Raw genomic sequence first — 13739 nt, forward strand, 5'->3', positions numbered from 1 at the left:
AAAATGAGGCTGTAGACAGACTGCAGTCCTCCATTCCAAGCTGAGCTGAGGCCCCTGGGATTACATGGGGGCAAGGGGTGGGGGCTCTGAGTGTGGCTGTGCTAGGACTTGGGGGAGCGAGCACACCAAAGCTTCCCTGTGGCCTCACGTCTGCTGGTGCCGCACGTGAACTTGGCCTAGACGTCTGTTTTCTATTTAATGATAGGTAGCCTTTTGTTTTTGTTTTTTGTAACTCTTCTCTAACGGGCACCTGGATGACTCAGTCAGTTGAGCAGCAGACTCTTGGTTTCAGCTCAGGTAATGCTTTCAGGGCCATAGGGATTGCCTGTGTCAGGCTCCACACTCAGCGGGAAGCCTGCTTCTCCCTCTCCTTCTGCCTGCCGCTCCCCCTACTTGTGCTCTCTCTCTCTGTGTCATGTAAATAAATAAAATCTTAAAAAAAAAATCCTGACCTAGTCCTTCTGTTTCAAAATTCCTGTGAGTCTAAGGTTCAACATGCTACTTTCCCACAATGAAAAGTGGACAAGTTTCCTGATTTACATGAAAACATGCTCAACTCCTGCCTCTTACCTGGAGGTCCTCTGGGTCTGAGTGTGCCCAGAAGGGGGCCATGGTGCACTTGATCTTCCCCTCAGGGTCCATTTCAATGTCCCACCAGGAGAGAACCACCTGAGCTCGGCCAGATGCCAGAGGTTCAAACTGCCGGCTGTGGCAGGCTGCTGAGCTACTGACTTGCTTGCTAAAGTCCACACTGTGGAAGAATACGCAGGAACTTAAGCATATTTTAAGCTCACATACTCCATTTTTAAGCTTTTACGGTGACATCACCAGCAATGAGACTTGTCTGCAATGGACTCCTGCCTTCAGAAGCAGGTGACATCAGCTAGATTTCCTTCTCACTCATAAAGAACTTTTAAGACCCCAATTCCACCAAATATCTCAAAGCACCGTTGGCTGGGGCGGTTCCTTGGTACCTGAACATAGGCATCACATCACTGAGGGCAGTGAAGTCAGTGGGCGACACCTGGTTCAGCTGAATGTCATAGACAGAGGGAGCACCAGGGCACCTCTCCAGTTCCAAGGGGGGGACGATGACCTGCTCTCCACAGCTGGTCTGAACGCGGACAGGAAAGAGCTTATTCCACGACCACATCCTCCGGGACTCCACCAGCTGTGCATAGACAGTTGCTCTGTGAGGTACCGCTTCACAGTTTTCCTAAGTTTATGTCACAAAAACAAAAGAGAGAAAAATAAACCGGTATATGTATTATAAAATAAACCCACAGTAATTCTCATTGATCAAAAGAGGCTTGTTCCTTAATGTCAGGTCAGCTGAGTAACATCTACCGCCTTACCGCTATAGGATGGTGAACTGTTTTTGGCCTAATGTCCTTGGGGAAGAAAAAGAAAGGAACCAGATTTCAAAAAGAATACACATTATGCCTAGAACGATTTATGTCAGGTGAGTTTCCAACTACATGACACTCTTAAATGCTTCAAAAATAACCCTTAATTGTCATCATGCTGATGAACTCCCACACCCACTTTGAAGAAAGAGTCCAAGTCTGCTGCTAAGCAGCGATGATGGCACGGGGCTCCAAGCTTCTCTTCAGCACAGGTCTCACCCAGACACCAGAACCTCGTTATTGCATAGCCCGATGGACAAGTGTCCACCCTCAGATGACCTGGCCTCCTGGCCTCACCAGGCACTGCCCACCACTCCCCTCACTTGGTTTTGGCTGCAGTCCCTCATCCGGTTTCCCTCCTACCTCATTCTTTTCACCCGACAGCCTCTACACAACAGGCACCAGGAGCCCAGGCAGAACAGGACGCTCCCAGCTCGGACTGCAGGGCAACGACAGGCCCGGGGCTCCCCTGTCTCAGACTGCAGACCTCTTGGGTCAGATGATCCTCCGCTGTGGGGGCTGTTTTGTACATCATACGATGTTCACTAACCTCCCCGGCCTCTATCCACAAGATGCCAAGAGCGTCCCCCTCTCAGTTGTGACACCAAAAATGGCTGCAGGCATGGCTCTGGATGAGAAACACTGCTCTCCTCTGGCTGCCTCACAAGGCTGTGCTTCCCCTACCCATCCTTCACAGAGACAACGCCCCAGAGACGTGGTCTGGCCCATCTCTCTCCCTACACACACTCTCCCCTGAGGGACATCCGTCAGTCAGTCCATCTTCATTTACCAAATACCGCATAGCCAAAAGGCTCTTTGGTCCTCTCTATTTGTCTGACCCTCAGATAGCTCAAACTCTGTCTAAACCAAACAAATCACCTTCACCTCTCCCCCTCCTTCCCAAGCCTGGTCCTCCTCCCATCTTCCCATTCAGTAGGGAACATCACCGTCCAATCCAGTCTCCCAAGCCCCAAACCCTGGCATTGCCTCAATGCCTCTAAGTAATTACCAAGTCCTTGCCCACCTTCCCCGTCCCCAAGGGTACCTGTCTAGGCCCATTTCTCTGGTCTCAGCTGAGGCCCACCTCAGCCCCAGAACCTGGATGACTCCAACACCTTCTAACCATTCTTCCTGCCCCTGATCTTGCACCCCAAATGCTCTCCACGTGCCTGCCTACATGAATCTGATGCCAATCCCCTGCTTTAAACCCTCCTGTGGCACCACACTGCCTTCTGGAGCACAGGGGCCCATCTCAGTCTAGTTCTGCCCAGCCCTCCAGCCTTAGCTCTAACCCCACCTCCCCCACTACCCATAATGCCAACAACTCACACCGCACCACCTCACCTTCCCACCTTTGTGCTTGCTGACTTCCTCTACTGAGAACGCCCCCGTATGGCAGACCAACACTTGATTACTATTCAAAGACTGACTCCGCTCGAGCTTCATCTTCTTTGATGCTCCCCATCATCCTCTACCACAGCGGGCAGGATCTCACCCCACTGACCACCATCTGAGAGTACCCTCCAACTGTACTGTGATAACCTGCTCACCTACCTGCCTGCCCAGGAGTGCACCTTCATATTCCTGTCAAAAAAGGGCCTGGCAAAATGAAGGCGCTCAATAAATTTACCTTCTCAGATCAATCACTGGTCACTCACCACCACATGGACTAACTGTCAGATATTCCAGCATCCTGGTTGCATGACCTTCAGGAAGGCAGGAAAAGGGACTGGAAATGGAAGCCTCTGTGTAAAGCTGTAACTCTTTCAAGCTCAGACACAAGGTGGGCAGATGGGGACAATGATTAGAACAGACAACAGACACCTGGCTACACAGACCAGCTGAGAAAGGAAACCGCAGCCAGCTGCCCGCACATCTTCTTAATTATTAGATGAATTAGAGAAAGACCAATTGGACAACACTAATGTAATTTTAAATATCCTTGTGTTCTCTGTTTCAGGGATTCATCTAGTTGATGATTTTAATGTGGAAAAATAGAAATAATTACTACCAAAGTTACTAAAAAAAATCTTATATTTTGGAGACAAGGAGATGTCTCACACAGTGTGATCACCATCACATGCTGACTGTGCGAGTAATGTGGCCTGTGGCCCCAAATGCCCTGGAAGGAGCCACATTCTTCATTCTGGCCAAACCAAACACCCCTCAACAGGGTCCCAGACTGGGACAGTTGCAGGTTCGCCTAGATGGTGCCCACAGGACAGGTGGCAGCAAAAGAAGCAGACACTCACACTCCCCAGCTGGCCATTGCCTCTGGGGACATTTATGTCCATAAAAAAGCAAGACAAACATCTCCACGATAACACTCAGCATGCCTCTCCCTTCCGGAAAAAACTGCCAAAGATTATCACTACCCAAATTCTTTCGCCTAGAATGGTGAGAGGACTTGGCATTCAAGGCCTTCCACCCTCTCCCTGACATTCCACCATTAGCTCACAAGCCTGCCTAGGGGGTGTTCCCACTGATGAACTGCACAGGTCCGCTACCTGGGACACCTCTCCCTCTCCTCAGGGCCTTTCCACATTCCACCTTCTCTACATATGTCCTCATCTCCTGATCCCGGCCCTCATCTGCCAGTCTGAAAACAAATGTTACTGGTGCTTCTGGTAAGCCTCTCCATTTGGCCATCCAGTCTGCCCCATCACTGACCAGTGTGGGTCTTAGAAACAGGAAGGAGGTCTTATATTTCTCCCAGCATGCTAGAACACCTTATACACAGGTGACATTTAAAGAATCTTTACTGAATTGAATTGAATTTGAAGACATCAACTCTAGCCTACGAAAACTGGGTAAGAGACCCAGAAGTCCTAATTAAGGAGAACCAATGTCTCCCAGGAATCAAGGGTATCCTAGGGGGTACAGGGAAGTACTGAGGGCTCAGGCTGTGCACCAATGAGACCTGTGTGAGTCAGGTGAGGTCACAGCAATGTACCCGAGGGAGGCCCCTGGTTACCTGCACAAGATGCCTGTGCGCGTGCTCATAGGAGGGCAGTGCTCCCTCTCCAATCAATTCCGTGTCAAACAGCTCTGTGATCAGGATATTGGCACGACATGGCATGTCACCATCTGAGAAACACAAGGAAACAGAAGCAAACAACTGATGAGAAAAAATATTTACAGCAAAAACGTGAAAGATAAAAGGTTAACAGATTACACTGAAAGCACATACGTACATTCAAGTATCTAGAAGTGTCATGAAACTTTCTAATGGCTCACCAAAAACCCATTTTGATATACATATATGCATCAAGACACTAGCAATTGGTAAATTTTGGTTAAGAGAATGTAGGTGTTTGTTATAACACTCTTTCAATTTTCTGTATGTTTAATATTGCAAGGGACTCACAGAACTGATAAGAAAACTATAAACACCCAAAAAGAAAACCAGGCAAAAATACAGACAATTCAAAACAGAAAAACGAATCAATCAAATATATGGAAAATATTTCATTCTTATTAGCAACTGGACAGATACAAATTAACAATTAAACTATTAACGTATTAGCAAAAATGATTTGAAAAGCAAAACTGAACGTCAGTCCTTCAAATATTTCTAGGCTTCATGGAGGGAGAGAAAACCAAAGCTAGAGAGGTTGCGTAATTCCAGTGATACTACGAGACCCAGGATTCAGCATCACCAGTTCCCTACACTAAACCCCCCTTAAATAAGTTAGTTTCTTGCTACCGAACGATCTCCCAAGTAATAGTTGTTTAGGATAGTAGGAGTAGGGGAGGTCCTTTGGCTGACTCTTATTTCCTTAACCTCTGTAATGTAATGTAATGTTACTTCTACAATTTTAATTTTTAATGAGCCAAGAGACAAAATTAACTTTGGAAGGGGCTATTCATCATAGATAATTAACTGTAAACACTCCTAATGGTGCACGAATTCTAATCTGACAAAGCCCACTCATCTTCCCTACAAAGAAAACAAGTCTCATGGATAACACAAGGGAGAGAAGAATTAAGGGGGTTCAAAGGAGGATGCAGTACAGACAGCGTGAACCTTAAGTCATGGAGACCTGAGCCTGGATCCCACTTTCTAGCCCTGAACCCTCAGTGCTGACCATCAGTCACCTCATATGTAAAACAAGGGTAATGAGATCTGCTCCAGGTGGTGCTGGTTAGGACAGCAAAGGTAAAAGCTGTCGACTTTCTACAAAGCACCCTTGTGCTCAATGCCATGAAAGGAGGCTAACAAGAAACCTCTGTCTTCTGGCCCAGAGACCAGCCTCCCGAGGGGCACTGCCCAGCCTCTCTGATATCATGCCAAACTCGAATGGAAATACACTGTCGCGAACTGCGCCCCACCCTTACATGTCTCCTTCTCCCTCTGATGCCTCTGCCTCAGTGGACCGCACCACCAGTCACACAGTCCTGAAACCTGGGCATCATTCAGCAGCTCCAGGAGAGCAGGGACCCTGCCTGCTCTGCTCAGCATTTTACCCCAATGCTTAGAACAATGCCCAGCACCTAGGAACAGTCAGCAAACATTAGCTGAATTCTTGATTCCTCCCTCTCTGTCACCCTACATCCAATCAGTCACCAAGTCCTGCCAATTCTACCTCAAGAATAATTTTTAAGCCAATTATGCAACTTAAAATGATTTATCGTCCAATTTGCTTCAAATAAACAAAGCTTTATGATCCACAGAATCTCAACACTCTTGAGAGCCTGGTATCTGGCATGCTGAGTACTAATGCAGTGTCTGGAGACATTTTTGGATGGCATAAATGACTGGGGTCGGGGAGGGGGAGAAGGAGGAAGGGGTACTGCAAAATCCTGGCTTCTACTGGTTCTCTCTTTCTCTTCCTCTGCTCCCCCCCTCATAAAACAAATTAAAACAAACAAAAAATGCGCAAGCCCTGAAAGGATCAAAGTGATCTGCCAGTAGCCCAACTGCATGGCAGACAATGCTTTTAAAGGAAAACAATAAACACTGGTATTCAGCAATGCAAAACTCCCAAAACACACAGCAAGCAAATACAAATTACTAAACATGTGAAGAAGAAAAATTTAACCCAGAACCAGGATAAAAATTAGTCAAAAGACAGAAAAGTGGAAGAAGATAAAAATATTAAAACAGCTAATATAGATAACGTTAACTATTTAAAAGAACACACAGGGGCGCCTAGGTGGCTCAGTCGGTTAAGTGTCTGCCTCTGGCTCAGGTCATGATCCCAGGGTCCTGGAATTGAGTCCCACATCGGGCTCCCTGCTGAGCAGGGAGTCTGCTTCACCCTCTCCCTCTGCTGCTCCCCCACTGCTTGTGTTAATTCTCACTCTCTCTCAATTAAGTAAATCTTAAACACACACACACACACACACACACACACACACAAACATGTAAGAATGGAAATTATAAAAAAGAATCAAAGGAAACATTTAGAGATGAAAAATACAGTATTAGAAATAAAAAGTTCACTAGATGTACCTAGCAAATTAGACACCAGAAAAGATCAGTAAATCTAAAGACCTAAGCAGGAAACCACCCATGTCCCTCAGTAGGTGAAGGGATGAACGAAGGTGTCCACACACGAGTGCTACTCAGCAAGAGCAGAGAATGAATCTTGATCCAAAGAATGTGGATGAAACCCAAAAGCATCATGCTACAGAAAAGAAAGCAGGAACAAAAGAGTACACATGGATAATTTAATTTACTCAAAATTCTAGAAAAGGGAGATCTAACCTGTATGGGGGAAAGCAGATCAGTGGGTGCCTAGGGTCAGTAATATGGAGGCAATTGGCTGTAAAGTGTCATGAGCAATCTCTTTGTGCATGATAAAGACATTCTACTATTTTGATTTTAAAAGAGGTTACAAATGTGTTTACATTTGTCCAAACTCATCAAACTATATACTAAGACAGATGCACTCATTTTATGAAAATTTACCTCAATAACATTGATTAAAAAATAGGATAAAAAAAATAGGATAATGATTTGTATACTCTTTTGCATGTATGTTTCAAAAACAAAGGGGACACTAATCCCTTCTTTTGTGCATGTTTCAGGTTCTCCATTAAAAACCTTTCTTTAATTAAATGGAACAAGTATCTTGACCTTGCACAGAGGCTTCCTTCTAAATTACTGCATTTTAAAAAACTGCGAGGCTATCCAGACCCTCGCCCCAGAAGCTTCTTTTGCAAAGCTTTCCACTGTGCTCCCCAGGAATCAGTGGCATGTGAAATTTGAGAAGTCGGATTCAAATGCCTGGACTCTAAAAACTATTCTGAGAGGCTGGAGAGACTGTGCCACACAGGCAACTCGCTCGTGTCGGACGCTGAAGCAGGATGTTGGCACGAAGCAAACCTCTCTCTGCCATCTACTTGGTTTCCACTTCTGTCTGAGGAAACTCAAAACGCAGAGAGCTGAGTCACATAAGAATTCTAACTTGCTTAAAGCAACAGAAAGTTTCATTTGTATCACCACCGTTGCACGGGACAAGCTCTGGGGCTCACTGCTGATTCAACTAGCAGAGAAGCTGAGCCCTTATTTTCAGACCACGTGGAGAGACTCCATTTCTCTGTGATTACCTGAATACTTATTCCAGGTAACCAGAATAAACCTTTTCTTCTCTCCTTCGACGGCAAGTAAAACTTTCAAAAGAGTACGTACTGCTCTTACCTGGCCCTATGGTCACCTCAGTGGAATGCTTGTTGATAATCTTAATTTTATCAGTGAAGCCATTTTTCTCCACAATCTTCACAGCAGCATCAGCCATGGGCTTGAAAACCTAGAAATGAGAGCCAAAACCCAACGAAAAATGAGCAATAAATTGAAGAGTAACATCCTAACATCCAAGATCAGTAAGATATATTGTGATACAGGTACTAAGATTTGAAGTAAAAGAGGTCTCCACGACAGAATTTCCTCCTGAATATATAATATGTACCTCTGTTATCACATGATACAGGCAAAATATATCTTTGGGCTGATTTGATCTAAAAAAAGGAGACCTCATCTTTGGAACATAAATACATTATTCTCCAAATGAGTGTCATGAAAATGAATACAAAGGGAAGACACTGCGCTGGGTTTAACTTGCATGAGTTAAACCTTAAGAGCCAGGCACACTAGGGAGGCAGGGCTTCCCAAGGAGATTGCACTATCTAGCAAGGATGGCAGGTGTCAGTGCTGAGCTAGGGGAAGGCAGTAGGGGTGCTTGCCTCACAAAACCAGGACTTGGGGCCTGGGGCAGGACATGTGCTGTCCTCTCCAGAGGAAAGCGAGACTGTTACTGTATTAGTCCTTAAGTGTGAATAAGCATCAGTTCAAAACTGTCCCAAATCCCCGCTGATGGCTGAATACGGCCTGCATTTTATGGTATTCGAGGCCCTCCACAACACAAACCACCTTACTTCCCCACCCATGACTGATGCTCCAGCCATGCTGATCTCATTGTGCACTAGGCAAGCCTGAGCCTTCTCTGCCCTACTCCCCACCTGCCAAAGCAAACCCAATTTCCAGGGCAGCACATATCCCCTCTTCTCCAGGAGTCTTCCTGAACCCTTCACATGTCCCTAAACACAAGCCCGCTCCAACTCTTCACTTTCTAGCCTGCCCAATTTAGACTGCAAAGCTCCAAACACAAGAGTGCATAAAACATACAGATGTGCATGTGGCCACACCCACCGAGGTGGAAATAGAAAATGAAAAAGTAACTGGTCACAACAAGATTTCCATTTTTTCTACCATGAACACATATTTCTTTTATTATAATCAAGGGGGAAATGCTATATTCTTCCGTAAAGAATACATATGTGCTTAGCTAGGAAAAGAAATCTTCACAATCTGTTTCAAATTATTTCTAGGATCTGGCTTGATGTTCTTAGATGTAGTTTGAGGGCCTCATGCTCTCAGTTCTCACTCATCACTTTGCCTCCACCCCAAAGTATCACAAGTTCATGTCACCCCTCAGCCCTCCTGCCTCTTGATATTATCACTCATCTCCTCTGCTGACCCTTCAGGCTCTGATGTTCACAGTCTCCTCCTCAGCCACCAAGAACTCAAGACCTCACCCAGAACACTTCTTTCTGGAATGGCCCCTGAAGCTGACTTCCCATCATTCTTTGTACTCTCCTGCCCCTCCATTCAGTCTGGGGGACTGACCTTCTTCCAAGCAGTGACCTGCCTTGTCTACGGGTAACCAAATCTCTCAGGCCAGGTCAATGAGGTTAAGTTAAATAGGATTTAACCTTATTCTGGCCAATGATACCCAAGGAGAGGTTTGCTAGAGATTCCTGGGAAAGTTCTTCTGGCTCTTAAAAAAGAGAAGAAAAGTAAGGAAAGCAGGACCATGCTTCATTTTCAAAGACTTTGCCACAGAAATCACTGCAACTAATATACCTTCCCAAAATATTCCTTACTTTTCAAATGTATTAAAAGAGAAGTTTATAGTCATTGTATATGATTTCTTGTATTCCATCCACTCCTCAACCCTACTCCCCTGAAAACACCACCTAAAGGAGGTCACCTCTTAGCTACCAACCCAACGGCCTTCTCTCAGGCCTCATCCTGCTTAACTTCGATACCCGTGCGAATACAGGGTCCACAGGCGTTTAAATGTAAGTTGATTAAAACTGCATGAAATTTAAAAATTCAGTTCCCCAGTCATACAAGTCACACCGCAAGTACTTAGCAGCCACATGTAGCCAGGGACCACTCTACTGGTCAGCACAGCTATAGAAGATATTCAGCATCACAGAAAGTTCTACCAGGCAATGCTGCTCTGTAACACCCGCACTTGCTGACCACTCCTTCTTTCCCATGATGCCCATGCAATCCGCCCCCTCTTGGCTTCCACCTCTGCCCTCTAGGGTCTCTTCTGTCTGTGTGAACTTGACGTTATCGGCCACTCTTCTTCCCTCACAGGCACAGGTCCCCAGGTCTGCTCTTCTCATCCTACTCTCTCTCCCTGGACAAGCTCCTACACTGTCAGCCTCACCTGTCACATCTTTAGCAAATGAGTTGCAAATGCACTTGTACATGCCACTCTCTAAAGGGTCAGACGTCCAGCTCTAGGGATCAGCAGGTTCTCACTCACTGTTCCAGACCTGTCTTTCCTGTTGGCATGCAGCTCAGGGAGAGCTGAAAACCACAGGGCAATCCAGACAGAATGACCACACGCTCAAAAGTGGTCACTAAAGTAAGAGCTGGGAGGCCACCATAAGATGTCAAGAGCCAACAGAAGAGATGTGAAAGTTACAGATCAGAGCAGCAAGAGAGAAATTAGAAATCCAGGTAACTGACATGGGAATATATGGAAATACCCAAGAGCACAGTCCTACCAATTTTGTCAAAAAACATGTTCTCACCCTGTATCTTTAATTAGCAGTCGACACATACACTGGCTCCTGCCCTGAGACTTGCCTCTCTCCTACTTAGCACATCCAACAGGAAATGCATTATCTTTCCCACAAAGCAAGTATCTTCCTCCGAGCTTCTCTTACCAGTCAATGGCATCACTGCCCCCCCGATACCCATACTAGAAATCTCACACACTCTTCCATCAAAGCTACGACTATAGAGTGAGCACCATAAGTAGGAATCAAAAGACCAAGCCTTGAGGTCTAGCCCTCCTATTTATTAACTGTGAGGTTAAGTCTTTTAACTTCTCTGGGTCTTAGTTTCTTCATTTATAAAGTAAAGATAATAAAATCTACTTAAGACTAACTAAGGCAACCATCCTAAAACATTGATTTCTTTGTATTTAATTAAAAATCTTGATGACACTCAAAAAGGCCAAGAAGTGACTCTTAATGTTTTACGAAGTCACACACACACACACACACACACACACACACACACACACACACACACACACACACACACACACACACACACAGCTCTCAGGACTTCCATGAAATCTGAAGCCCACTATTCTTACTTCAGGTTAAGAACTAACTCAAGATATGGGAATTTCAAGTCTTTATTGTAGCACTTAGGTCCTCCATAGTCTCGCTACAATCCACCTTTCTGGATTTCTACCATGACGCCATTTGCCATGACTCTGTAAAATGCCTACCTTTCCAGATCAGGAGCGTGAGAGCCATACTGAGGGGATGGTGGGTGGGGAGCTGGAAAGAGCCTCAGTAGAATACCCCAGCGTGCTACCTTCAGAGTTTGTGTGAGAAAACAAAACACTTCTCTTGTTTTTTGTGTTTTTTTTAGATTTTATTTATTTGACAGAGAGAGAAAGTACAAGCAGGGTGAGCAAAGGCAGAGGAAGAAGCAGGCTCCCACTGAGCAGAGAGCCCGACGTGGGGCTCAATCCCAGGACCCTGGGATCATGACCTGAGCTGAAGGCAGATGCTTAACCAACTGAGCCACCCAGGTGCCCTTTTTCTCTTGTTTAAACCACTGTTATTTTGAGACTTTGTTATTTGCAACTCAATCACCACACAAACCAAATTTCACAGGAAAAAGTGTTTAAATACATGCCACCCCTTTCCAAAAGCTGGGAAGAATATACACCAAAATTTTAACAATGGTTAACACTATGAGTTAACATACTATTTTTATTTTACATTTACCATACTTCCTATAATGGAATGCATTATTGACATTACCAGTAAAACTGTATGTTTAATCGTATATTAAACACCCAATTCCTTTTTTTTAAGATTTTATTTATTTATTTGAGAGAGAGCAAGCACACAAGCAGGGCAGAGTGGCAGGCAGAGAGAGAGAGAGGGAGAGAAGCAGACTCCCTGCTGGGCAGGGAGCCCAATGCGGGGCTTGATCCCAGGACCCTGAGATCATGACTCAAGCCAAAGGCATACACTTAACTGACAGAGCCACCCAGGTGTCCCTAAACACCCAATTCTTGACAAACATAGTAAGATAGCTGGCTCTGTGGGGACATTTAAGCTAGCAGATCTCAACCTTGGCACAGAGTCAAAACTCCCAATGCCTAGGCCCCATCCCAGAATAATTAAATTAAAACTGGGGGGGAAGAAGGCAGTTAGGCATCAGTATTTTTTGAAGCTATTTAGTGATTCTGACATGCAGTCAAGGCTGAGAACTGCTATTTTCCGAGGAGAAAATGAGCCCCTGGAGGAAGGAATTATGTCTGATTCATCTCCATATCCTTAGAACCCGACCCTGTGCTTGGCACAGAGTGAACACTCCGTGAACGTGTGTGAACAAACGGATAGGCAAGGTGCATGAGGGACTCCCCACATAAGACACAGGACACACAACTGAAGAGTGTGGCTCACCTCAATGGCATAGCAGAAGTCAGCCCCTGCCGTGACTGCCATCATTGACAAGAGTCCTGTGCCAGTGCCAATGTCAAGAACCAAGGCCTTCTGTCCTCTGTCCTTCACCCTGCTCACAGCAGCCCGGATACCTTGGTAATATTTTATATTCTAAGAGAAAGGGAGAAAACAGTTGTCACTTCATACCAGTTACTGGAAATAAATGGAAAGGTACTTTGTGAAGTGTGGGACTCACGGCTGGCAGCAACAGTGTAAGTCATGATGCCATGGCTTTCTGGCCTCAAGGAACAGCCCTGGCTAGCTGGGTCAGGCAGGCCCTGTGAGACTCCAAGAGCATGGGGTCAGCCTCTTGCCCCTTATTTGGCGACTGTCCCTCCCCTCCACATCCACTCCTCCTCTGTACTCTGCTTCGAGGGGCTGGGGCTCTGCCAACCACATTCTCCTTTTCCAGCTATTCGGTATGGACAAGAGGGAAACCAGAGGGCAACCAGCAGGACGGAGAAAACTTGTTCCTTCCCAAACGGCTGCTGCTTCCGTCAGTGTCCTCCCAGGAGGGGCAGCCGGCTCCAGAGGCAGCTCCCCGCCGTCCTCTCATCACCAGCCGCCTCGCGCCCCTCGGACGGCAGCAGCACACCAGCAGCTGTCCCCCCAGTTCCACAGGGCCTCTCCTCCACGCTTCCGGGCTCAAGAATCCTACTCCTCTCTGTGTTTCCGCAGCCCCAGACAACGGACCTGCTTCCCACAATGGCTGCCACTAGGGAACCTCGGTGCTCCCGTTTGCTTCCCAGGCCTCCCACATCTGTGTTACCGAGTCCCTCCATTGAAAGATTAACCTGGCTTTGGGTTTCCTGACTGGACTCTAATTCACACAGGTTCCTGGTCTACAAAATAATCCCCTCCCCAAGAAATCATTTCTTTGTTTTTAGTTCAGGTATTTGGTAGCTTAAACAGATACATGTGCTAACTGTAACAGTTTGGCTCAAGAGGTACCCTGACCCTTCTGTTGAAAACAACTAATAATGATGGGGAAAATACTTGCAAATCTTTTTAAATGACTAATGAGCTGGCAAGTTAGTAAGAAACATTAAGAAA

General features: G+C 45.9%; 1 protein-coding gene across 6 annotated transcripts in view; it reads right to left on the reverse strand.

Moving 5' to 3' along the window:
* The window catches only part of PRMT7 (protein arginine methyltransferase 7), a 44159-nt gene that overhangs the window by 14827 nt on the left and 15593 nt on the right, over positions 1 to 13739 (reverse strand). For all 6 annotated transcript variants that reach the window (XM_027618856.1, XM_027618855.1, XM_027618851.1 and 3 more), the window contains 5 exons: positions 12648 to 12797; positions 8053 to 8161; positions 4381 to 4493; positions 975 to 1216; positions 571 to 751 (listed from right to left, as the gene is read on the reverse strand). In XM_027618856.1, the coding sequence (XP_027474657.1) occupies positions 571 to 751; positions 975 to 1216; positions 4381 to 4493; positions 8053 to 8161; positions 12648 to 12797 (795 nt within the window). The remainder of the gene's footprint in view (positions 1 to 570; positions 752 to 974; positions 1217 to 4380; positions 4494 to 8052; positions 8162 to 12647; positions 12798 to 13739) is intronic.

This window comes from Zalophus californianus, chromosome 17 (assembly GCF_009762305.2).
Source record: "Zalophus californianus isolate mZalCal1 chromosome 17, mZalCal1.pri.v2, whole genome shotgun sequence".
NCBI lineage: Eukaryota > Metazoa > Chordata > Mammalia > Carnivora > Otariidae > Zalophus > Zalophus californianus.